The 26,516-nt window shown below is 33.9% G+C and overlaps 4 protein-coding genes across 4 annotated transcripts; 1 reads left to right on the forward strand and 3 right to left on the reverse strand.

The window, feature by feature from the left end:
* Window positions 1-5,716: 5,716 nt before the first annotated feature.
* LOC131602141 (auxin-responsive protein SAUR24-like) lies at window positions 5,717-6,492 on the reverse strand. The gene has a single exon (XM_058874156.1). The coding sequence runs from the start codon at window positions 6,434-6,436 to the stop codon at window positions 6,134-6,136; it is 303 nt and encodes a 100-aa protein (XP_058730139.1). The 5' UTR covers window positions 6,437-6,492; the 3' UTR covers window positions 5,717-6,133.
* A 4,175-nt stretch (window positions 6,493-10,667) lies between these two features.
* LOC131602144 (auxin-responsive protein SAUR21-like) lies at window positions 10,668-11,315 on the forward strand. The gene has a single exon (XM_058874158.1). It carries the CDS (start codon window positions 10,712-10,714, stop codon window positions 11,012-11,014), a length of 303 nt encoding a protein of 100 aa, XP_058730141.1. The 5' UTR covers window positions 10,668-10,711; the 3' UTR covers window positions 11,015-11,315.
* A 182-nt stretch (window positions 11,316-11,497) lies between these two features.
* Window positions 11,498-12,009, reverse strand: LOC131602146 (auxin-induced protein 15A-like). Its single transcript, XM_058874161.1, has one exon. It carries the CDS (start codon window positions 11,918-11,920, stop codon window positions 11,639-11,641), a length of 282 nt encoding a protein of 93 aa, XP_058730144.1. The 5' UTR covers window positions 11,921-12,009; the 3' UTR covers window positions 11,498-11,638.
* Window positions 12,010-13,063: 1,054 nt separating this feature from the next.
* Window positions 13,064-13,917, reverse strand: LOC131602145 (auxin-induced protein 15A-like). The gene has a single exon (XM_058874159.1). It carries the CDS (start codon window positions 13,536-13,538, stop codon window positions 13,257-13,259), a length of 282 nt encoding a protein of 93 aa, XP_058730142.1. The 5' UTR covers window positions 13,539-13,917; the 3' UTR covers window positions 13,064-13,256.
* Between the last annotated feature and the right edge of the window lie 12,599 nt (window positions 13,918-26,516).

A 26,516-nucleotide genomic window follows, 5' to 3' on the forward strand; every position in this document is an offset into this window, starting at 1 on the left:
ATAATTAACAATATATAGATGCACAGGAGTGTAAACATCCCAGGTCCGCATTTTTCAGGACTATGCAGACAGAAAAAAGACATGATCACCACCAAAACAGTGATGACCATAAGAAAAAACGTGTCCATCCACTTTGCCATTTTTGCCGGGGAAGAAGAGAAAATAATTATGAGATAGAAATTTGGGAAATGAGTGAAATTTGATGTGAGAATTTATGGAAAAAATGAGGGGTATTTATAGAGTGAAAAGAAGGATAGAGACGTTGGGGAATGAAGTGATACCGTACAAAAAAGGAAAATTTGAGTGGTAGTAGGATTTGAAAGAAAATGTATGGTAGGGTTTGAAAAGAAAGATGTATGGAATAAAGTTAGGATTTGATTTGAAAGAAAGAGATTTGAAAAGAAAGGAAAAGATTTGAAAACAATAGTATAGTACAAAAATTAGTGGGAAACAAAAACTAATAATAATTTAATTGTTACCAGTACAGTCTGAATCCCCGGACTTTACGCCTGCAAAATTTAATTTTGTACCAATTGCGTCAATATTATTTATCTAAAAATAAATCTCAAGTAAACAGCGTGTGTGAAGTGATAAACAGTATTTGGCGTTTGTGTAAGAATAAATTCAACAGCGAACCAAAATACCGTATAAAACCTTCTAAAAACTGAGTATTCATAAAATCAGGATATTTACGAAATAAAATCCAAGATTATATGAAACTCCCAATTTTTAGACAGAAGTCTGTTGTCTTCTCTCTGAAAAAGATGCAGGCAAATTTGGGGGTATAACACCCTGTAAATTTTTTTTTTGAAAAACAACCTTGCCATTTTAAAATACTAACTTTTTAGCCCCTAAAGTCAAAATCCGCAGGAAAATCCGAAAGAAAATCTGCAAATTTTCCTGCGGATTTTGACTTTAGGGGCTAAAAAGTTAGTATTTTGAAATGGCAAAGTTGTTTTTAAAAAAATTTTTTTACAGGGGTAAACCAGAAATGACCTATATGGCAGGGGTAAAATGGTAATAATCCTTTGTTAAAATATAAGCAATTTAAGAGTAAACTACTATATTTTAAAATAGACTTTAAATTAAATATTTATAAAATTCAGGATGCCAATGTAAATGAACCCGAGATTTTATAAAATCCAATTTTTTTGAAATAGTTTTGAATTTTCGAAAAGTGTGGGCAAATTTTGGGGTACAACACTGTCCAAAATAAACGTGCTGCATCAATCCACATCCTTGATGTCCAAACTCTTGCTGCTCCACTACTTTGCTGCATAACAATCCAATTTGCTGCTCCAAAACCTGCAGAAATAGTCCACAAATTTCACCAAATTAGCCATAACAAATCCTTGCAACAGAAAAGCAATAAAACAGTGCCAATATTGTTCAAATACCCTTCAATATTCCCCCCAAAATTCATTTTGATTCATCTATAAAAGACTACTCAACACAGTAGAGAAAGGAGGGCAGCCATGATTCCTATAGCAAAACCTCCACACAATCTGTCAGACAGAAATCCACCAACAACCGTAGCAATAAACCTATGTTTGATTCATATATTCACCTTCATAAGCCAAAACACAGCTACTCTCATCAACCTCACTCACCGAAAACAAACATTCATAATTTGCAGCAAGCCATTACTCAAGCACAACGATGCACACACCAAGCTCACCCACACAATAGCGACATAACAAACAATCAACACACACAAGTTTCTGACATCAGAAGACGAAGTAGCGGAGAAGAGGAACGAAGAGCTTACCTGGAATTATTTTCTCTTTCTGTTCTTCTTCGATTTGTGCTTTATTCACCATGTATCTGTAATCTCTGGAAATAGTGAAATTGTGGGGTTTAGGGTTCATGTGGGAAATGGGTTTAGCTGTTTGAATGTTGATGTGTTGTTCTTGAATTCGTGAGAAAGTTAGAACCGAAAGAGATACGAGTGCTTCGAAGCTCCTTCAATGGTGGTACCGATTGAGAGTGAACCCCGAGCGAGAGAGATCAGTTGAGATCGAGAGAGGAAGAGAGATCATGTTTTGTTGTTGTTGCTCGCTCACTGAAATAGAGGAGAGATTCTTTTCGGTTCCCATGGCTTGAAATGTTAAACGAGTTTGATAATAGAGCAAGAATCGTGATAGATTAGGGCCGGATTAGAGGATTTAGGGTTTCCAACTTGAAACCGAGTTATGTTGTTAAAAGGTGGTGGATTCGGGTCAGGCCCAACCCGGATCACCTTGAGCCCATGCTCTTTTCTTCTTTTTATTTTGATTGTGTATGTTATTAGGCATTACTCCAATCCAATTTTTAGCACTCCCACCTGGCCCAAATAGTTTTCTCTTTTAATATTTCTTTTCTCAAACATTTTCAAAATACCAAAAAGTTTTTTTTTTTTTAGATTTAGGTTTCTTCTTTCATTAAGAATTATTATTTTCATAAAAAAGACCAAAAATATCTTCTTTAGATGTATGTTTAGGATTTTCAAATAAACCTTGGTCCAATGTCAAGTCTTTTCAAATTAATATTATTTCTCACTTCACATAATTTTAGTAAACCTTGGTCAACACCAAGTAATTTCTTTTTCCAATTCCTTTTTCATAATAAAAAATACTTTAAATAATCGAATCGAGTTTGGTTTTTAATGGATGAAGAAGGGTTTGTACGTACTTGTACAAATTGTTCTAAAACATTTAGGCGATGGCCGTTAAGCCTTTGTTTAGATGTTTGGATTCCATTAAAGACTCTTTAAAATTCGATTTGTCTCACCTTTCTTCAAAAACATTTTTAATAATCAAATCAAGTTTGTATTTTAATAGATGAAGAAGAGTTTGTACGTACTTCTACAAATTGTTCTAAATCATTTAGGCGATGGCCGTTAAGCCTTTGTTTGAAAGCTTGGATTCCATTAAAGACTCCATAAAACTTTATTTGTCTCTTTCTTTTTACAAAAATTCTAAAAAACAATTTCAATTCATTAAACCATCTCGTTTTCTCGCCCAAGTGCGAATCTATTTCATCACCCAAGAGGGGTTTGTACGTACTTGTGCAAGTTGCTCTTTAAAGCATTTAGGCGATGTCTGTTAAGCCTTTGTTTGAATGTTTGGATTCTCTTAATAAACAACTTCAAATTCATTCAAACCTTTTGTCATTTTGACTTTTCAATTTAAAATCTTTTCATAAACGAGACACTTAGTCAATTTCAAATTCATACATACTTCCACATGTGAAGATCGAATGTTTTCCACTAGAATGCGATAATGGCCAAAATCTTGTTTTAGTCTTGATTTAGTTATCCATTCTTGTAGTATTGCAAACAATCTTTATCCATGTGGGCGTGGTATTGTTTCCGTTTGAATGCGATCGAGTACCTCTCTCTAAAATCAACCAACAAACTCGTAGTTTTTACCCCGAACTACGATTGCTCTGACTTTCCCATTGCACGAGGGATTACGTAGGCACAAGACACAAATGTCTTGGCGAGCACAATAATAAAAAAAACCAAATTTTGTTCCTTTCTTTCTCCTCACTTAATAATAAGAACACAAGTAAATATCATGCTAACATCGATCAGAAGACTAACTAAATGGGTCCCATCGAGTACGATGGATGTGAGGGGTGCTAATACCTTCCCCTTACATAACTGACTCCCGAATCCTAATTTGGTTACGACGACCATCTTATCCATTTTTCTTTCTTTTGTGGGTTTAATCGATATTTTCCCCTTTCTTTTGGAATAAATAAAATTTGGTGGCGACTCTGTTTGTACCTTCGAGCGTTCGATGCGCTCGACGTGGTATGATTTTTGGCCGGTCCCGACAGCGGGTCTGTGAGTATGTATATGGGTGCAATGAGAAATTACCATAATTAAATATAAAAAATACAATAAGATGCAAATATAAAACAATGACTTGTAAATGAAGTAACAATACAAAAAATGATCAAAGAAAATGTCAACTTTTTGAGTTTAATTCAAATGATGCAGATTGAATGCCATGACTGAACTAGAATGCAATGGAAGAAATTATAATACATATGAATCAATAAATGAAAAATCAGGGTGCAATAATATTGTCATTATCATCCATAAATGATATGTAGGCAATAAGTCTATCTATTCTTCTAACATTTCTTTCCTCTTCATTCAACTTTTCTCTTAACCAATAGTTCAGACGTGCCTCAAACTTCTTGAACTTCCAATAAAACTCGAACTTCATCTTGAGAGGAAGCATCTTCCTAAAAAAACCATTCTCATTAACACCAAGTTGAAACAAATAAATAAATTTTTTGAAAACAAAAGAAGAAGAGGTGTTAAAAAATGGTTCACAATATAAAATTCGTCACGTATAAGCTCCAATTAGGGGTGGGAAAAGATTGGACCGAGCTAGGCTTTGCCAAGCCTGAGTCTGACCTGCTAAAAAATACAAAACCTAAGCTCGGCCTGTAGTCTATCGTAGGCTTATTTTTTTGGCATGTGTCTGGCCTTTTTGAAGGTCTGATTGGGCCTATTAGCCTACTTAAAAGCCTATTTCATTTGAACATTTGTAAATAAGTCATTCAATTCAACTTTATATAGACTAATAAATTAAAAGATCAATGACATTTAATGTTTGTTTGCATTGACTTACTTGAGTTTGCCTAGTAGCATAAATTTTGTGATACTACTGGTTTGAAATAACTTATGGAAGCAACTTATGACATTGTTCATAAGATTTGTTTTCATCTTATTTTCATAATTTCTTTAAGATAACTAATATTTATTTTTATATTTTAATTCAAAGTACAATTTACAATATAATAATAATAAAATTATTCATATTTATTTAAATAGGTCGGCCTCATAGACTTAAAAGACTTTTTATATGGTCGGTGGCCTAGCCTTTTTAGTTAAATAGGCTTATAAAAAAGCCTATGCCTTTTCTATTTATGTAAAAAATCTGGTCTAACCTAGATCTATGTAGGCTGGGCCGTAGGCTGGACCGTAGGCCCCAGTTAATCCGCCTGACCTATTCCCACTCCCAAGCTCCAATACAATTGACTACCACCCCTATTAAAATACATTATAAAATAATATATAATAGAGTTTAAAGGTAGTGTCAGTGTAAACTAACTTTACACATATAACCAATCAAAATTCTTACACTTGCCATGTCATATCATATTAGTTTTTTTAAATTAAAATTATGTTTTAATTGGATACATAGTTGTAATTGGTTGACATATTAATGCATATCCCTTTTTCTCTATATAATAAATAAATATTATATTAATAAAAAAACAGATGTGTATTGGCGCCTTCTATTGAAATAAGAAGGCATCCCCAAAACATTGAGCCTCCCTTAAAACTTATTAATACTAATATATAGAGGCGTCAATTGCTATAGACTACCCTCTAAAAGTCAGGTAGTTAGGCATTTATGTTTGAAAGTGGGGTAAATTGGGTATATATTGAGTTGGAAAAGGTGGTGAATATTAGTAAAATTTTTCCTCTTTCTTGTTGGACAAGTACTTTGTGAATATAACGGAAAGTCCTTTTGATTGTATATTCTTCATCAGTGCCACATGCTTTCCAACTGCACAAGTACTACCATGCACAAATTTGGTTTGTAATTTTCTTTATCGTTTTGGTTGGTTTCCGGTGTATACGGGTTGGAGAACCCCCTTTGTTCTCCCGTTAATATATTTTCTTGCCTTCTAAAAAAAAAAAACTACCATGCAATGCAACATATATTAGAGAAAAGAAAACAAGACATGGAAACAAACATTGGGCTAAATATCAATTGATCCATATCAAACTGATAAAAGCTACAAGCTGCAAGAGTATTTAAACTCCTTGTTATTCTCATTTCACAATATAGTACAAAATATCTCTGGATCAACCATTACTAAATCCTTCTAGATTTAACTCTCTTGACTAATTAATTCTACACATCATGTGATTTTGTTAGAAAAGATGATAAACTATTGAAGCATGAAACTATATCCATATAATGCATGGCTGTTACATGCAACAAAGCCTTCTTGTCATCTTTGGCCCTACATATCATGTTGCCATAAGAAACTGAAGAGTCGATTTACATTTGCATGCTTCTGGAAGATCACCGGAGAAAAGCATTCGAGTTTGTTGCAGTGATTATCTTTCCATCTGAGAAGTGACATTAACAAAGATCTCTTCTCTGCAAGGAATGGTGAGACCGCCCATCGGATGATTAAATCCAAACTCTTCTTCCGCTTTACAAAGAAATTGTTGAAAAGCAGGTTGATGCAAGTATGATATCGGAACCACAAATCTCTTCTTTTTCTCTTCTCCAACATAAACTGCTAAATATCCTTTTGGTATATCACTATTAGCTGACAACACTTTCTTACCTCTTGAAAATGTGCGGCAGAAAATATGCTTCTTAGCTTGCATTATCAAAGGTAGCCGAAATGCCATTATTTCTTCAAACAAGTTGATAACAATTGTTTTTGAAGAAAAAGAACTAGTTGATGGAAAATATGAAAACATGAATATGAAAGATTGTTTAGATGTTACATGTGTATATATAGTGAGGTCAACTTGGGAAGACTAGAAAAATACCATCATGGTTATGTGGTTCAAATTCATTGTTTTCTTAAGAAGTTGATTGTGATTGATAGATTAAACATATAAATAGCAAAACATTTGCCTAACAATTTGGTTGTGGGTGCAGGAACTTTCCTCTAGACAAGGGTAACACTAACACATACGTATACAAAGAACAAATCTAGATTCAACTAATTGATAGATTTTGTAGCCTTCTTATAGTAGATATTTAGCATAGTAATTGTATAAGAAAGTAGCTATAGATTTGGTGGAATATTTGGAATATTTTCTAATGATACCATGACTAAATGTGACACTGTTGAAAGATTAAACCTAATTTGTAATCTAACAAGTCTCTTTATTAGGCCTAACCTTTTTTAAAATGATTTAACTTGTTACTGTTAGCCTCTTCAAAGCTCTATCTCTAAACTTAAAGCAAATTAAAGGATCCGTAAAGATATAAAAAGTGTCAACACTACAACGTTTTGGATCTAATGCAACGCCACTTTCAAAAGAGCTTTAAATAATGTTTCATAATTTGCAACAGACAAGGCTCTTCATTTGGAAGTGTTAATGGATAAATTGTTTAAGATCTCATAGATTTTCACACCATATATCAATCCAAAGTCTTAAAATATTAAAAATACATGTTACTTTTCATATTTCTTCAACTTTTAATTGACGCGAGACTTAACCACTTACACTGGAATTCTAATAATCTCCCCCATTAATTTTGATCCACACTAGGATTCATTTTCGCTCTTCCACCGAAACTAACCAAACTCTAATACCACTTATTGAGGAGTATGGAGAACGAAACGCATAGTGTAACACCCCCAAATTCGATTAAGCGGTTTAATCGGATTATTTGTGTGTTTATTTGATTTTCTAGGTCTTTTAATTAAATAAATTGTTTTATTGTTTTAGGCCATGTGGGTATAATGGATGTTGAGGGGTGTGTTGAGAGTAGAGTATTAGGGATAATTAATTAGAATAATTAAAATTATAAGTATTTTTATTAATTAAATAAAAATGAGAAAATGATGAGTATTTGATAGAATATTTAAGTATTAGATTAAATAATTAAAGTACAATAGAGATTTAAGGAAAATGACAAAGTAGAAATTTTGGGAATAAGTGAGGATGGAATAGAGAAAACTAAATTAAGAATTTTTGTTAAATAGAGAAGTTGAGAGTTTTATCAGTACGAGATTGAGAGAAAGAAGAGAAAAAAGGCTAGAAGAGTATGGGCTAAGAGAGAAGAGTCATTCAAACAAAAGCTTAAGGTTTAATTGCTGGAAATTGAGGTAAGGGGGAAATTACTCTAAATAAGGTGTCAATCGCATGAGTCGGTAGGGAAAATTCCTTAATCTCCACTAGGTTTCTTATTGTTTATTCCAAGAATTGAATGAAGAACATGATGATATTGATTTATGTGATGATTACTACTTGAATGAAGAACATAATGATCTTAAATGATGTGATAATTACTGCTGCTATATTGAATTTTGTATGTTGAATTACATGTGAAAAAGTATGTGAAAATTATTGATGAATGGTTGAAATTGTTGTGTTCATATGAATAAACTGAGTTTGACTAAATTTGTATCAAAATTGGTGAAAATTAATGTTTATACATGCTAAATTGTTAGACGTATGTTGATTGATGTTATATGACAATAGCATGATGATTTCTGTTTGTTTTGAATGCTGGAAGGTGAAATTCGGAGGTTTGGATGGCCTTCACCGCAGGAAATGGTGTATCTACATTTTGAAGATTGATAATGGGCGTCATCGCCATGACGCCCTGGTCGTTACGAACCTGGACACGCTGACGGGTGTGAAGAGTGTCATCGTGGTGACGAACGTTGTGAGCGCACTTGCCTGTTAGATGTTTTACATGATGTCAAAATTAAGAAATCTTTTCCATTTATGTACATTGGACGGTATCTCCGAGTCATTATGTGTACCTTTGCATTAGGGGTCTTAGAATCCACTTAGAACATATTTGAAAAAAGAATCATGCATTAAAAATGAGTTTCAATGCATTAAAAATCAGTTTTTGCACAAAACACAGGTCTATGTGTCGACACATGTGGGTCAATGTTAGGAAAGCGGTAAATGTAACCTAACATGCAATTTCTACAAAGTTAAAATAAAGAGAAAAGGGTACGCTCGATTTATAGTGGTTCAAATATTATCACCGCAGAGCTTAATCCACTCTATAATGTTTTCCTATTAAAAAAAATTTGTCTTCCAATATAATTTGTAAAAGATTACCCGTGTTTTAGTACAATCATAACATCTAAATAACGCTAAAATATCAAAATATTTTATCTCGATATCTTAACTTGTACAGAGTTTCTGAACTGAATTCTTGCAAAATCATTACGCAAAATTATCTTGAATCTTCCAGTCCCAACAATCTTCCTCCAAAGTCTCAGTTCTGAAGCAATCTTTCTTCGATCGTACCAGTATCTTGAGTGTTGGTTTATCTAAAGATTGAGAAGAACTCCCACCTTGTCTGTAGGTTTTCACATAACACTACCAACGTGAATGTAGAAAGAAGAACCTCATTCTTTTCGACCAGAATTGTCAAAACCGGTCACAACATCACACACCTTGAAAACTTTTGAAATCTCAAAAATATTCGAAGAAACGTTAACACAATAACAAAATATTCTCAATTGCCACAAATCTCCAAAGGTGAGAATTAGATCCACATGAAAATGGAATTAGAATGAGGTAGAAGATGAAACAAATTGTCTACAAGCACTCAAGAACGATTCAAAACTCTTCTTTAAAATGAGAGAACAAGTGAGTTGTAAGCTTTCAAGTAAATATTTGAAGTGTATGTTTTTTACATTGTTTGAAGGTTTTGAGAGAGAGTGATATTTATATTTGCTAGAGATCTAGCACAAAATTAAGTGAAAATGGTGTATGGTTTGAGCCATAAGCAAGGGGTATGACTGGAGTCAGAAAACCAAGTGATATGAATCAAGAAGCAAAAACTTTAAGAAATCCAATTTGTGCGATTCGAGTCACAAAAACTATGTTTCGAGTCAGAAAAAGTGGTGGCCGGAAAATGACTAGTCATTTCCGAATCGTAATTGTTGCACCTCGACATCATATAACTTTTAATGATGGTGGAGAGAAATAAGCCGATAAGCCGATTGTGGCCGGAATTAGCCATGATCGTGCATAATCAATGGTTTTACGATTTTGTATTCATAATTTAGGTATAATACACACTCTACTCAAGATTGAAATCATTGGAGGGAAGGGGTTGAGTGATCATCACAAAATCGTCAAGAATTTAATACCTAAATCGACATTTTGAGAACACTACTCTAAGCAATACTATGTGATTCCTCTTAGCCCTTAGCCAAAGTTAGTAATTGTGTAATTGGTATGCAATAACCCTTGGCAACTATATAAACAATATTTAAAAAAGTATCAATTCAAAACATGTATTTCGATTCACATTTTTTTAAACACCCTCCTATTGGAAATATGTATATTTAGACGATATACTATTTTCAAACAATGTAACCATGGATCTCTACACATATTTAATTAACATGTATAACTCTCTTGGAGAGGATTTGAATGCCCATGTTGCTTTCTATAACCTTAGTTGAAGTATGTCATGCAAAAGTACCACATGAGGCATGTATTTTCAACAAACCTCACCCATCTTATTAAGTCAGGTAACATCAAGATATTCTTTCGAAAATATACCAAAATTTCACATGATCCTCGAGATATTTTTATAAACAACTAATTTTCTTATAAGAAACCTAAAATCTATCAATTAATTGAATCTTGATTTCCCTTTGTCAACATATATATGTTTTCCTTGGGAAGTTCCTGCATCCAAAACCAAACTGTTGGGCACATGTCTTACTTTTTATATGTCTAATATCTAAGCCACACTACAACATTTATTACTTTTTAACAAACACTTCCAAATATCTACTTAACCATGGTGTTATCCTTCAAAATATCTACTTTATCTGATTCTGTTTCTTCCAAAGTTCATCTATATATATACACATGTAACATCTCAAAATTTCTTCATCATCAAATTTCCATCAACTAGTCCTTTTTCTTTAAAAAATTTCCATCAACTTCTCATAGTAAACAATGGCATTTCGTTTGCCTTTGATAATGCAAGCTAAGAAGCATATCCTCTTCCGCGCACTTTCAAGAGGTAAAAAAGTGTTGTCAGGTAACAGTAATATACCAAAAGGTTATTTAGCAGTTTATGTTGGAGAAGAGAAAAAGAAGAGATTTGTGGTTCCGATGTCATATTTACATCAACCTGCTTTTCAACAGTTTCTTTGTAAAGCGGAAGAAGAGTTCGGATTTAACCATCCAATGGGAGGTCTCACCATTCCTTGCAGAGAAGAGATCTTTGTTAATGTAACTTCTCAATTGGAAAGTTAATCACAACAGCAAACTCCAATTCTTTCCAGTTATCTTCCAGAAGCGTGCAAATGAAAATTGGCTCTGCAATTTCTTATCAACACATGATATTTTGCATCAATTTCATCAAATGGACTATGGAGGCCAAAGATAACTAGAAGCCATTCTGCTTTGTAGCTTGTAGAAATTAACATAGGACATGCATTATATGGAGATAGTTTCATGCTCGAAGAGTTTATCATTTTGTCTAACAAAATCACATGATGTCTAGACTGACTAAGAGATATGTTGTACTATATTTTGTATATTTTGAAATGAGAAAAACAAGGAATTTGATTTAACTATCTTGAAGCTTGTAGATTTTATTATTTTCATGGAACAATTGATTTTTGGTTTATAACTCCTGGTTTGTCTTTTGTTATAAAGACCGGATATCTAGTACAAACACATAAAGGTTATATGAAGCTTTTAAAAAACAAAGGAAATGATTGAGCAATTGAATTCATTGTCATTAGACGTTCAAAATTTACAATTTGATAACATGTTCCAAAAATACATGTATAAATTTTCCAATTAGATAACATGCCTCATTTGCAAAATTGTCTCTATTCTACTTAACTATGTCAGTCTCTTCCACTTTCAAATTTACAGCCCATTCAAGGTAGAAGTAACATGTTGGAATACATCTTCTGTGCATGGAATGGTGAGACCACCCATCGGATGATTGTATCCAAACTCTTCCTCGGCTTGACTCAACAAGTCTTGAAACAATGGTTGATTCAAGTATGGTACAGGAATCATATACCGCGTCTGTTTCTCTCCAACATATACTGCTAGATATCCTTTTGGCACGTCCACGCCTTTTGAAACTCCTCGTTTTGTAGAAAATGATTCGCTTTTGATGATACCAAGTAAATGAAAACCCATTGTTGTATGTGTTAAAACTTGAGATGAATTGGTTTTAAGACAACTCTTTTAAACTATAACCAAGTTTTCGAAAGTGGAATATGCTTTAGGATGTGAGTAAGTTGAGTTGGTCCTAAATGCTTGTAACCATAAATATATATAGGTAAAAGAATATTGAGAATCCATTGGCTACTTAAATGATTGGTGGAGGAGAACCGTATTATAGTATAGTTTTAATTAGGATTGGGTCATAGTATCTACAAGGAGACAAGAGCATATACCAGATCAGATGGTAATGTCTAACAAGTCTTTCTCAAAGATCAAATAATATGATAATAGAAAACCAACATTTCACACCACCTGAAGTATCTATGCTAGACAACTCTTGATACTTGTGATTAATTATAGGCAATTTCCACCTTACAACAATGACTCATCAGCTTGCAATTAAATTGTATGTTGCATGGAAAAAGTGTGGTCTTGATGAAGAGTATACAATCAAAAGGAGCTTCCGTGCTCTTCACAGAGTACTTATCCTGCAAGCTGTTACGACAAAGAAAGCCATTAACTTTAACTGCAGACATTATAAGATGTACCAATATTGAATTTAAGCTTCTAACAGACCAATGACTAATAGTAATGTGGAAATAATGTATCAACAATTGAGGATATTTTCTTTAGCTGTCATACACCGCCTTTTTAGCAATGCATTTTTATTAGGACTAACAATGTAGAGACATTAGAGATGTGTACAAAAAAGTTAAAATGTGAAATGTCTTTAACAGCTAAAGAAAGGCACTGCAGTAGTTAAACTATAATTAAGTTCATTTCCATACTAATCTATTTCATTTTCTAGCAATGACTGTGTTGTCGACTCGTCTACAAAGTGGGCCAATATTCTTGTGACTCTTGATGAAAGTCTATAAGACAACACCATGTGGTGGTTTGTTAGCAGTTGTCTATCACTAAAACCATTACATAGCTTACTAAATAAGTACTAACCATTCAATTCTTTAGATAAGAATACCCTAACAGGCACCATAGAATGAGGCTTGTGTCATTCACTAAAATAATTTACCTTGTTACTCTCACTGTTATTATGAAGTTATCGCTTTTGAATCATGTCTTCTAATAACAAGAAATATTACTCAGTCATATTTCATAAATTTTTAAGTGCACTAAACAAAAACACAAGAGATGCTTGAATAGTTGGATTCATTGTCATTAAACAAAATATATATACATAATAAATTTGTCATTCTAATGGTGATTTTTCGCCATCTTTACAATTTGGTAAGATGCCTAGTTTACAAAAAATATCTCTTCTAAACTATGTCAGTCTCTTTTGGTGTCAGAATCATAGCTTATTCAAGCAAGAAGTAATGTGTTGAAAGACATCTTCGGTGCAAGGAATGGTTAGGCCACCCATTGGATGATCATATCCAAACTCTTCTTCGGCCTGACTCAACAAGTCTTGAAATGATGGTTGGTTCAAGTATGAAATGGGGATCACAAACCGCTTCATTTCTTCTCCAACATAGACTGCAAGATATCCCTTTGGAACGTCCACAACTTTTGAAACTCCTCGGTTTGAAGAAAATGACGCTCTTCTGATCATACTAGGGAAACGAAAACCCATTGTTGTGTGTTGAAACTTGAAAATAAATTGGTTTTAAAAAAGACTTGTAAGCAAGAGAAAGTTTTTGATATTTTAATGCTTTAGGATGTGAGTGATTTGTGTTGGTCCTAAATGCTTGTGGCAATGAATATATATAGATAAAAGAATATTGAGAAACTATTGGCTACTTGAGTGATTGGGGAAGACTATTGTATAAGATTAGGCGGATAAGATCGTGGAATATACAAGGAGACAAGAGCATATATATGATCACATGGTATTGTCTTAGAGGTTTTTCCATAGTTTAATTGACCTTGATACTTGTTTAGATAGGCAGGGACCCCACAGTTCTGTTTTGGTATGCACAATTCATGGAGTTTGTCTTGCAAAAATAGAAAATGTAGTTCATAGTGATCTTGTATTGAATATTGGTTCTCTTCTTATCACCTAACATTGTTTCTGAGCTGCCTATCAATCAGGTCTTACACAAACCTTACATGTTGCACATAATTCTGATACATTAGTTGGTAAATGTATATTAGATTATTAGCTGGATTGTTAGTTCGAAGAAACATGTGATGTGAGATGTCTAAACCATGTCTACCATTGGATTATCTATAGCAACAGACATCGGGTTTCATTCACCATGCAATGTCTTAATTTCAAGTAGGTTATATGTTGGCCATTACCTCAAATGTGGGGTATGAATGTACTGGTTCTTCCATTTAGCTTCCTTATCCTTGAAAATGACTTCTATAAGGCAGTACCATGCGATCCCTGGTCCCTCACTAGGCCCTACTACAACTCATCAAATTTCATTCATTGGTTAATTGGTTTGAAGAGCCCCTTAGCAACTATATATACACTACTCCTTTGGTTTCACAAGCAAGTCTTTTACATCCTAAAACATCACAACTCAATATCTATTTCTCATTCATTCGTTTAACATAAAAAGCAACGGGTTTCCTACCAAGAGATTTGAAGTTCCTAAAGGCTATCTCGCCATCTATGTTGGCGATAAAATGAGAGATTTTGATTCCGGAATCATACTTGAACCAATTATTGTTTCTAGAGTTATAAAATCAAGCCAAAGGAGAATTTGGATATGATCATCCAATGAGCAGTCTCACAAATACATCCAGTGAAGATGAATTCCTAACCGTCACTTCTAGTTTGATTTTCATATATTATTATCCTAGCGCGAAAAATATCCATAACACTCAAAATACGACACAAAGTCGCCACCAAATTTAATTTATTCCAAAGGAAAAGGGAAAATATCAATAAAACCCTTAAAAGAAAAGAAAAAGGTCGTCGCAACCAAATTAGGGTTCGAGAGTCGGTTATGCAAAGAGGAAGTATTAGTACCCATCACATCCGTTGTACTCAATGGGACCAATTTAGTTAAGTTTTATGAAATAATGTTAGTGTAATGTTTCTTGTTCTATGCATTATGAAAATAAAGAGAGAAAAGGAGAATTTTTAGGTTTTTTATTATTGTGGTGACTAGACGTTGGGTCTCGCTCCTACGTATCATCTGGTGCGATGAGGAACTCAAGATTACGTAGTTTTTAGTAGAAAACTACGCATGTGTTGGTTGATTTTAATGGACGATGCTTACTCGCATTCTAGCAGTTAAATGTTGCTTGTATGGTTGCGCATGAGAGGCTTAAGCATTTGTTTGTATTGTGGTAGAATGCATATGTTTGGATCGCATTCTAGCAGTTAAACGTAACTTGTATGCTCATGCATGAGAGGCTTAAGCATTTGTTTGTATTGTGATAGAATGGATAAACATGTTCTATGTGAAATAGATTTTGGACTCGTGTTAGGGTTGAAAAAGAATAGCTTGATGGATTGAGATAGATTTTACGTGGGATACGAGTATGTGAAAGGCAAGCTATACAACAGGTATTCAAACACTCGGGAAAAGAGGGGCATATGGCTAACTAGTCCTTTTCATTTCTTTATTGCAAAAGGTGTTTGATAAGAATGGAATTAAAGTTATGGATGAAGATGAGTACTTGAACGGAAAGCTATACAACAAGTTTCCAAGTACACAGAACAAAGGGACATACATCTAATTATTCGTTCTCCAGCACTTAGGGCTCATGGCGTTCGATTGCATTCATTACGTTTTTTGAGTGGAGACGAGTATCCAAGCAGCAAGCTATATAGCAAGCACCCAAATACTCGGGGGGAAAGAGGGGCATGCGCCTAACTCTTCCTTTTTCATCCCTTTTTATCTGCGAAAAGATTTTGAAATAATTTTGATTATGCTGGAAAATAACTTGGTGTTGACCAAGTGTTTGATTTGCGCTTGTTTTGAAAGTGATTTGATTGAGTTTGAATATAAAAATTCTTTGAATCAATGATGGATTTTATTTGCGAAATATTTTGTTTGGTTTTTGAAAAACGTCCTTGGTGTTGATCAAGGATTTTAAATTAGAAAAAAGTTGGTCTAAATTTGTTTAAGAAAAGTCGATTTCAGACATGGAAATAAGCTTGATGAAATGGTGCAAGAATATCGAAAAGTAAAGCAAGGTACGAAATGTAATGGAAAGTAATACACAAACACCCAATAACCGCTAGGAAGAAAATCAACATGCATACCAAATAATCATAACCAGCACGCATATGACACATTCTTCGTAATCGACTTGAGAAAGCAAACAAATCATAACACACATATCAAGTAAACATACGGAATATCCTCACACGCTAATTGTCCTGTAAGGACACGTATTCAACTCACGTAAATGCAAGGGTGTGAATTCAAAGTCGTATACACAAACAAGTTGATGTAGTTGTCAGTGTGGCGTTGAAGTCAGTGATAAAGTTGTGTTGTTGTCGAAATAGTGGTGGAATCGTGTTGCTGCTACTGAGTGGCGTTGTTACAAAAGATGGCAAATGCTTGATGTCGTAGCGAAGGTGAAGTAAGAGGTGGAGCTAGCCCCTAGTTATTAATTCTTCTTCTAACAAGACTAAAGTTGCTTCTATGATCTATGGTATTAGAATAAACAAGGGAAGGGGTCTTGGTTGCTCTGAACATTCTGTTGATTTAAAGTATGATGTCTAGCTAAAATCTGCAGAATCCTTCTCTCCTAGTTCATTTTAGAAAGGACTTTAAAAAATTTATGATTCCACAATCTTTGATTGTGAATGATTCAAAACTTTCACATTGACAAAGTAGAAGTTCTGAATCAGTCAGAACCAAAGATTGTGGAATCAGATGTTTTGGAATATCAAAACCACAGATCTCAAAGTTCAATGTTCTTGAGAAACCAGAACCCATGTGTAGGTTTTTGTAAGATGAACAAGGGAAGATAATGGTGTATAAAAGATAGTCAAAAATGGATAGGCGGGAATGTACAATGCACTTCTCAATGCTGCTACACCAATCATCTTGCTGGAGAAAAGATTTTGTATCAAACAATTTGAATTATAAAAAATTAGTTGGCATTTGAGATTTTGAGTCATTTTTGGAACATGTATGAGGTTAAATGAAAATTTAGGCATATATAAAACATTTTTTGACAAGAAAGTTTGATTAGACAAAACGATTCTTGCAAAATTGGTAGTTATTAAAGATCAATTTGTAAATTTTATAGTTATTAAATAAATTCTCTTTATGCCGTGAAAATTATTTTTCTAGAGAAAACATATATGGTTAGTAGCAGTAGTATCTAAAATGAAATTTTAAGGTAAAATAAAATTGGAAATGACACAAATAATACTTGTTTTTAAATTGGATTTTATGGTAAAATGGTTCACATTATTAGATTGCAACTGTGATGATTTTTGAAGTTTGATAATAAGGCCTTATGCATGTTTAAAATGTTGGTTTACACGTACCTAACTCATCTCTACAAAAATAACTTGAATGACATGAATTGCCTCCGCTTATAAGCACATGCTCAAGACAAATAATGTCTAATATGAGAAATGACGTCATGATTTTTCAGTGAAAAGTGTGTTTTCAGGTATGTCGCGACAAATTTGAAAATTCATAACTTCTTCGATTTTTATCGTATGAAGTCCATTCCGACGGTATTCCCTCGGAAATTTCGTTAGCTTCGATTCGACTTCACACATGCTTGTTCAGATTTTGAGCCGAGGATGGAGTTTTATCGAGTTCTTTGAGCGGTGCTCACAAAATTATGCACAGTCGCGCCAGATGAATCGGCGTTTCTCGTCATTCAAACACGCGTAATTTCTTCACTACTTATCGGATTGAGACGATTATCGCGGCTACGATCCACAAATTTAGTCATCTTCGAGTTGACGTTGGTCTCGTTTTCGAATTTCGCACCGAGTCACATTTTCTCGAAAACAAACCAAAAAATGATAATTAAGGGCGTTTTGGACATTTCACCACTCACACTATATAAGTCATTTTTCCTCATTTTCTCTCATAACTTCAATCTCACCCAAAGATCAAAAACACTTTCTCTCAATTCTCTCTCATTTCCCAAAGATCAAAAACCACAAATATCACAAATCTTCACCAATTATTCATCAATCTTCATGAAGATCAAGAACAACATGGATTGAAGAATCAAGATCGATCCAAATTTCTCTTCCTTCTCTCTCTAGATCTTGCGCGCCACTCTCCTTCTCCCTTGGGATTCGATTTTCGACTTTGCTTCGTGTTCACGTTCGTGTCGTGTTCGTGTTAGCGCGTCGGATTAGATCTTCGTTCGGTAAGCTTTCAGATCTTGAATTAAGTGATTAATCGTTGATCATTATGCGAATTTGATTTTAGATCCATGTTTTGTTATTGATTAATGATGATTGATGATGATTGATCGGTGAATTTTCATGTCGGTGATTGGTTTGGTGCATATCATATAAACTTTGATTAAACCTAAAAGTTGTTGCATGTGATTGATGATTGTTGATGACGAATTATAACATTCCAGCCTTAGATCTATGAATTGGTGGTGATTTTGTGTGCATAATTGTTAAGATCCATGTATGTGACTTGTGGTGCACTCAACATGTTTGTACAAATGCATGCGGTAAACTTTTGCTTGATAATTACCTTGCTTGATGCTTAGGTCATGACTTGAGTATGTTTTGTGGTTTGATCACGTTCGCATGTGTTAATGCTTGTTGCCGTTGTTACATTGATGTAATCATTGGTGGTGATATTTGAATTTGGACTTGGATGACGCATCGCACTTGGCATGATTGTGTATATTCGGTTTTATTTGATTTGTGAACCTGTGGACATAGTTTCTCAAGATGTTACATTATGCTCAATTAATGAAATCGGTGCATGCTTGGCTTTGTTGATTTGGTGCTCAATTCTTGTTCGCTTGTTGCTTATAATGTGCTTCGCATCGATGTTTGGTTTGCATTGTGCATATGTGTTTACTATTGCTAAATACCTTGAATTTGTGCCTTATTTCATGGGAATTTCGTTGTGCTTTGGATGCGTTTCAATCGTTTTTTGCGATGCTTTCAAGTTGGCATTGGTTTAGATTGAGTGGGAGTGGTTCTCAAGCTTTTAAAAATGATAAAATTTGGTTTTCCTACAGGGGAACCCGGTTCCCATAGTGGAGGAACTGGTTCCCACTCAATCTAAAGCAATTTTGGAATTGACAGCGTGCTCTGGAAACCGGTTCCCAGTTTGGGGGAACCGATTCCTAGTTGTTTTGTTTGCGTTTTGGCCTGACAGAAGGATCTGGAACTCGGTTCCCAGTCTGGGGGAACCGATTCCTGTGTGTGATTTTGTGTTGGAATCCGGGTTCCTCTTGTCTATGGCCCGATCATTTTCGCGAGGTCTAATGTTTGGTTGACTCGGGTGATCCGCTCCCCTTGGCTATGGCGGGACCGCTTTTCTACTACTCAGCCTGCGTCAGTGGTTTTGTTTACTTTACGAGCGAGACTCGTTTGTGTGATACTTTTGTTTGCATTCGTTTTTTCCCATAGGTTGCTAGGCTTAGTTTAGACTTGTACCCTTTGTATGATAACATATGTAGCAAGCTTTCCCCCTTAGCTTAGGTTTTCCTCATGCATTCTTTAAAACACAAACCACACTCTTTGGCTTTCTTTTCTTAAGAGTGTTGAAAGTATTTGTGGGTAAATATTTTCGGTAATATATCGTATCCACATGGATTGGTTTAATATCACTGCCGTTCTATAGTTGATTATTTTGAATGAGAAAAGTTAATTGGATTTGTTTTATGATTATAGTACTATCAAATGTAAACAATAATGTAAATGCAGATAATGAACGTTTGTTAACGATTAAGGAAATATGTTGAACTTTAGGGTTCATCAACCGATTCCTATACAATTTATCAATTAATTCACAATTGAACAATCTTTTGAATTACTATCTTCACTTATCCTTAAATATGATTCCATGTCTGCAAATCAAATTAGATAGACTTTTACCGGTATGAGATTCGATCTCTCCAAATAACAATATCGATAATAGTAATAAGGAACGATAATTATGAAAACTCAATCACAATTCCATCTCTGCAAATTGGGATTGAATCAATATAGTAACCTAGGGCAAAAGTTAGAATCCTTTCTTTCGATCAAAGATTCAACAATGGTGTAAAGTAAAAACAAGGTTTCTTATTGATAATAAATTCAAACAATTGTTCATAGGAAATAATTAATGGCATTGTATATTCATAGGTTAACTACTACCTTAAACTCAACACGAGGAATTTAGCTCTCCATAGACATGAAGAACACACAAGAATTAATAGAGGGATTCATCTTCATCAATGGAATGTCTTCGATTGGTAAAGATTTGGCCTTCAATTGATTGTTCTTGGCTGCAAACTCAGAATGCTCTCCTAATTTTGTTCACCAAAGATCCCTTCTTATGAGGCCTAGGGCTTCTATTTATAATATTTTAACTTTGTAACGCAGCCACCGCGCCTCGGCACGCAATGGCGCGGCGCGAACCCAAACAGAAGGGTTTCGCGCGTCTTGCCCCTTTATTGGTGCGGCTCGCCGTTTAATTCTTCTTTCTTCTTTGTGATTCTTCCTCTCTAGAGCTTTACGCCAACGTGTTTCCTAGTCTTTGCCTCTTAGCTTCAATATCTGCGCAATTAACACCCAAAGTGATGCAATTTGTTCTAAGATTAGCTTCGAACCTTGAAAGTTCAATTCTAACTATAAAATCCGTAAAATGCACAAGATCTATTCACTTTTAGCTCAAAAGGCAGTTAATCTAACACATGAAATTACCATTAATTCACTCCTAACAAACTCTCCCCAACTTAGAGTTTTGTTTGCCCCTAAACAAAATTACTTACCTCAACACAACATACCAACAATCATGCACAAGTTTTTCAAAACGGTTTTTTTTTTCCAAGTGGTTCAATTCAGCAACCAAATCGGCTACTCCTCGTCTCCCTGCAAACTTAGAACATATACATGAAACAAATTTTGAAAGGAAATTACCTCCAGAAGTTCAAAACAATACACAATTGCAATTGAATCAGCACTAATCACTCGCATCAAAAAGTATGATGAATAATAGAGGAGTTAAACACTCATTCAAACAATTAAATCAACAAAAATTCATATCATACGTTCACCATGTTGTTTGCATCAAGTCCTGTGGAATCTGAGAATCAGAAGGTCTTTCCAGGGTTGTAATGTGGTTTAAGATTCAAAGAAAAGAAGACAAACGAGGGTTGTTCCTATTTTAGGGAAGCATCTGAATCATAACTCTTTTCCTTTTCCTTCATACCTTCAACTTTTTCACCCCTTCTTCTTTTTCATTCATAGCTCGATGTTTAAAATGAATAACTAACACAAACATCAAATGAACAACAAATGTCAAGGGGAAATGTGTAAAATGTGTAAGTAGAGTTTTAAATCTAGATATGAGTAAGTAAGTATATATATATATATATATATATAAGGTGCTTTATATGTGTAGATTGAGTAATGAATGAGAGAGAGAGAGAGAAGAGAGAGAGAGAGAGAGAGAGAGAGAGAGAGAGAGAGAGAGAGATGTGTGTGGAATACAGATAAACTCAACAACTTGATAAAGAAACTTAATTAATATTGAAACACTGCTTTATTATAACCTTAAAAAAAAGCTCTAATTTCAAGCTAATCTTCAAAATTATTAATTAGTATTACAACAACTGCCCCAATCAGGTGTGCAATGCCCTCCCTTGTAGCCCTTCTATTGGCACGGATAATTACAATCGATAAAACCTGTTTGACATATTGCAATGCATTTCAGATGTACTCTGTATACATTTCTGGATTCAACTTTGTGCATACCTAATGAGAAGAGTAATAATGTTAGCGTGCATCATAAATATGTATATAAAGAAAAAGAATCAAGTTAATTTGTTGATCATCAACATACTTAATGTAAGTACAAAAAAATACAATCAAGGTTGTCATGAAATCCTTTTCTCTTTGAGCCACTTCTTTGTATATTCTTCGTTTAAGGAGTTGAATTTTGTCACTTATAAAATTCTTTAAAATTAAAAAAATAAAATAAAATAAATAGTAGTAATGGAAATGATGGTTTTGTTCAAAACATTATAATTTACATAGATAAAGTTATTTTCGTTATTTTGCTATATTATAAACTTTCATTAATAAATAAAAACCAAAGAAGAAATCGAGGGGCTGTCGGAGGAGGAAAATACAGAAAAAGAGAGAAGTCGGCAGAATTGTAAGATTTCTAATTTGTAGTGCATTATATAATGGAAAAAGTCAAGAATAAAGTGGCTAAAAGAAGGAGATGTGAACACAAAATACTTCCATAGATGTATAAATAAGAGGAGAAGGGACAATGAAATCTTGTTCCTTGATTAATTTAAATGGTAAGAGGGTGGAAGAGGTTGCAGAATTAAAGAAGACCATTGCCGAACACTTTCAACAACACTTTTCTGCTAGGAATTCTGGAGTTATAGATGCAAATCAGAGATTTAATCGAATCTCCGAGCTGGAAAAAGAGGAGATGGTCAAAGAATTCACAGAGGAAGAAACTCGTCGAGCCATGTGGGAATGTGATAGCTTGAAAAGTCCTGGCCCCGATGGTGTGAATCTTGGGTTTGTGAAAGAATAAATTGTCAACATTTTTGTGTGAATATTTCTAGGGTTAGGTCAATGTTCCTTTGATTATACCATGTACCCTTAGACCAATTCTCTTTTAGAACTTGGTATTTTAATCATTAAAAAATCAATTAGGTTTAGGTGTAAATTCTAAAACCCTAATTTCAAAACCCTAAACTGAAAATCTTGATCTTTGCTTCCCCATGTTAATATGACTTGTTGCTTTGATTTCTTTATCTTGTTTATGTACATATACTTGTTGATCGTGATCCTTGTATCTTTGTACTTGTTATCCATTGTATTATCATTGTACATACTTTGTTTACTAACCTACATGCATGAGATACATATATCCATCCATCATTTATCATCTTCATTCATACATGAAATGATCCAAAAGTATTAAACATCTTTTATCCATTATCATTTGAGTTTACATTGATCTCTTTGTTGTACTCACTTGTTTGTCTTTTGTGACACATGTTATCACACACACACTTGAGGTATCCATTGATTGATTACTTAAAGTTGTTGTTGAAAAGTCCAAAGGAATGGGAATGGTATTGACTAAAATTTTCAAGGTACTCAATCTCTTTTATCTTTGTGCTTAGTATTGTAAAATCTTTGCACTTGTTTTAAAATAGTTTTGTATTGTTAAAGCTTAACCTTTTTAAAATCAACCCTTGATTTTGTATTGTTAAAGCTCAACCGACCCTGTTTTTTAAAACCTTGGTACTAAGAGGAGATATATTCCCGGTGAAACTACTCTTAGTCCATTGACCTTGTATTTTTAAAGCTTGGTCTCTTTTTATTAAAACTTGTTAAGTATTGTTAAAGCTTAACATTTTAAAAACCCCTTGAGTATTGTTAAAGCTCAAACAGCCAAAACGTTTCTGGCCACTTTGGCTCTTTTATTTTCCTTTTAAGAGGAACTACAAAAGCTCTGACTTCCCTATTGCACTTAAGGGGTATGTAGATCTAAGATGCGATGCCTTATCGAGTTCACTTTTAAAACCTTATTTTCTCATCTCCCCACTCTATTTAAACAAAAATTACAAAGGCATTTTCAAAATAAAAGCAACAAAAATAATAATATTTTCAAAGAGGTTCCTATGAAGTATCATATATGTGAGGGATGCTTAAAACCTTCCCCTTGCATAATAAACTCCCCGTACCTAAATCTCTGTTTATTTTATTAGTTTTGATTTTAAAAACTTCTTTGAGTTTTATTCACTCTTTCTCCCATTTCCTTTGCAAACAATAAAGCGCGGTGGCGACTATATTTTTAAACATATGAGCTAAGTCTATTCAATGGCCTTAGTCTCACAAATTTATCGCTACAAGAAGAAAATTAATGGAAATGATACTACCGAGGTATCACAAGATGCTTTTGACCATTGACACGTGTGACTAGACGGATAAGCCAATAAATGACAAACTTTATTCATATTAACAACAATGTCGGGAATCATTAGGGTAACATACTCCAAAGCACCAACCAATGACCAGTGAGGTGTTGCGACAATTGTCTTAGCAGTAGACAAAGATCGTTGCCTTTTTTTTACATATGTTGCATAAAAAAGTATTGCCCATGGCAATAAACGTTGTAGTGTGTATTGATGAGGATTTGAAAGTGAGGTAGAGTCATGTGTACTCAACTTGCATGTACTTAGAATATGAAAAATCACACAATTAACATTATTCATGGTTGCATGATTCAGTAAGTCACAAATGATTTAGTTTGGGAGAGGAACATGTTAAAATCAAATCTCTAAAACATTGTACGCAAAAAACTAAATCGCCTAGAGACGTTCAAGCATGAGAAAATTATCAATTCGCTTAAAGGTGCTGCACTAAAAGAAAGCAAACCAACCAAAAGTATTTTGCATGAAGCCGCCAGAAGAAGTTAAAGGGGAGAAAGCAAAGTTTGAGCTATCTATGGGTCTTAAAAGATCACACGCACAAAGGAAAACAACTACGAGGGATAAGGACTCAAGAGTCCTAGCTCGAATGATAAGTCCCTTTCTGCCTTGCATAAGATCAAGTCGTCAGAAGACATTTAGAAAGGAACGAGAAGGACAAGAACTTAAGAATCCTAGCTCGAGCAATGAGCCCCTTACCAAAACGCTAGTCAACATAAGCGCTTCGACCTTTCATCCTTGGGGGGCTATGTACATCCGAAAAATAATATTCTAGATTATCAACTAAGATGCCAAAACCTTAAGCACTTCGACCCTTCAGGCCTCGTGCTTAGGGCGCTATGTATAGTTGGAAAATATAACCCACGCCTGACGGAGATAAAAATGCCTGAATCCGTATTGGTTTAAGGACCCAAGAGAAGTCGCCCAACCAATCTGCCTAAAATACCCGAGGCCGCCCAACCTAGTTATATGTCAGTATGCGGGGGCTCGAACGACCATACATCGCCCTTAATGGCCACTGCAATTTACATCAATGACATCTAAATGTTCTTTATGGCTCCTCAGGCGACAAGGGAACATGCCTCTAGTGAACCTTCAAAATACTTGATGGCCTCCATAATGCTCATTTATCTCTAAAGATGCTATAAAAGAACATTTTAGATGAATGGAAAAAGATCCAAAAAAATGAGAAACACATAACTTCTATGCAACCTCTCCCGACCCACGTCAGGGTGGTTATCAATATTGTTCTGCAGGAACATTATATATATATATATATATATATATATATATATATATATATATATATATATATATATATATATATATATATATATATATATATATATATATATATATATATATATATATATGCTAACTAGTGCCTCTGAGCCACTGTTTAAGTGATTAAAGTGGTAAGTATTTTTAAAAATGCGTGTATTCAATGTATTGAAAATTGAAATATTAATTTTTATAAAGAATATTTTCTTTATATAGTATCCTTAAATAGTGCCCTGAGGACACTGGTTATAGTATATTCTTATAAAGAATATTTTATTTATTTTCTTTATAAAGAATATTTAATATTTTCATCAATGAATTTGAGTTTATTGTCATCAAACAAATAACAAATACTTTATTAACTTCTTTTCTAATAGTAATTTGTTTTCTCATTTCATTGGAAAAGGGGATCTCTACAATTTGATATGATTCCTATCTAAATCCTATTGTACAAAATGCCTAACTTATTTTTGTTAGTTTACCACAACATTAGGTTTATGTCATATTTCATAGCCCATTCATGCAGAAAGTTATATGTTGGAAGACATCTTCGGTTAAGGAATGTTGAGGCCACTCGTTGGATGATCAATGATCATATTCAAACTCTTCTTCAAGTTAACTCAATAAGTCTTGAAAAAATGATTGATTCAAGTATGATATGGGGATCACAAACCTCTTTTGTTTCTCCCCCAACATATATGGCAAGATATCTCTTTGGCACGCCCAAAATTTATTACTAGATATTGGTTTGTAGAAAATGACGACCTTCTAATGATACCAGGTTAACGAAAAACCCATTGTTGTGTATGTTAAAACTTAAGATTAAATGTTTTCTTAAAAAATCCATTATTGAGTATGTCCAAACATAGTGTCTATCGAGCAGATAATTAATATATAGTAACAATGTTTTTTGACTATTGGCATAGATGGTATAAGGGATGAACAAGATAATTAAGCATTTAACATCTAGTACTAGAGTAACTTATTCTTATAACTAATTTCATAAAATAAAATAACATAAAAGTGTGTAGGGTCCTTACCAACTGCCAAGACATGTGACTATTTATAGGAATTTTCCACCCTACAACAATGTCTCATCAGCTTGCATTTAAATTATATGTTGTGTGGTACTTGTGGAGTAAGAACCATTCAAAAGGACTTTCCGTGCTCATCACAAAGTACTTGTCCTGCAAGCTGTTATAACAAAGAAACCCATTGATTTTGACTTCAGAAGACATTG

Source organism: Vicia villosa, linkage group LG5 (genome assembly GCF_029867415.1).
Source record: "Vicia villosa cultivar HV-30 ecotype Madison, WI linkage group LG5, Vvil1.0, whole genome shotgun sequence".
NCBI lineage: Eukaryota > Viridiplantae > Streptophyta > Magnoliopsida > Fabales > Fabaceae > Vicia > Vicia villosa.

Bases quoted from the DNA above. Each gene is read 5' to 3' on its own strand.
- LOC131602141 (XM_058874156.1), bottom strand. From the start codon at position 6,436: ATGGCATTTCGGCTACCTTTGATAATGCAAGCTAAGAAGCATATTTTC.
- LOC131602144 (XM_058874158.1), top strand. From the start codon at position 10,712: ATGGCATTTCGTTTGCCTTTGATAATGCAAGCTAAGAAGCATATCCTC.
- LOC131602146 (XM_058874161.1), bottom strand. From the start codon at position 11,920: ATGGGTTTTCATTTACTTGGTATCATCAAAAGCGAATCATTTTCTACA.
- LOC131602145 (XM_058874159.1), bottom strand. From the start codon at position 13,538: ATGGGTTTTCGTTTCCCTAGTATGATCAGAAGAGCGTCATTTTCTTCA.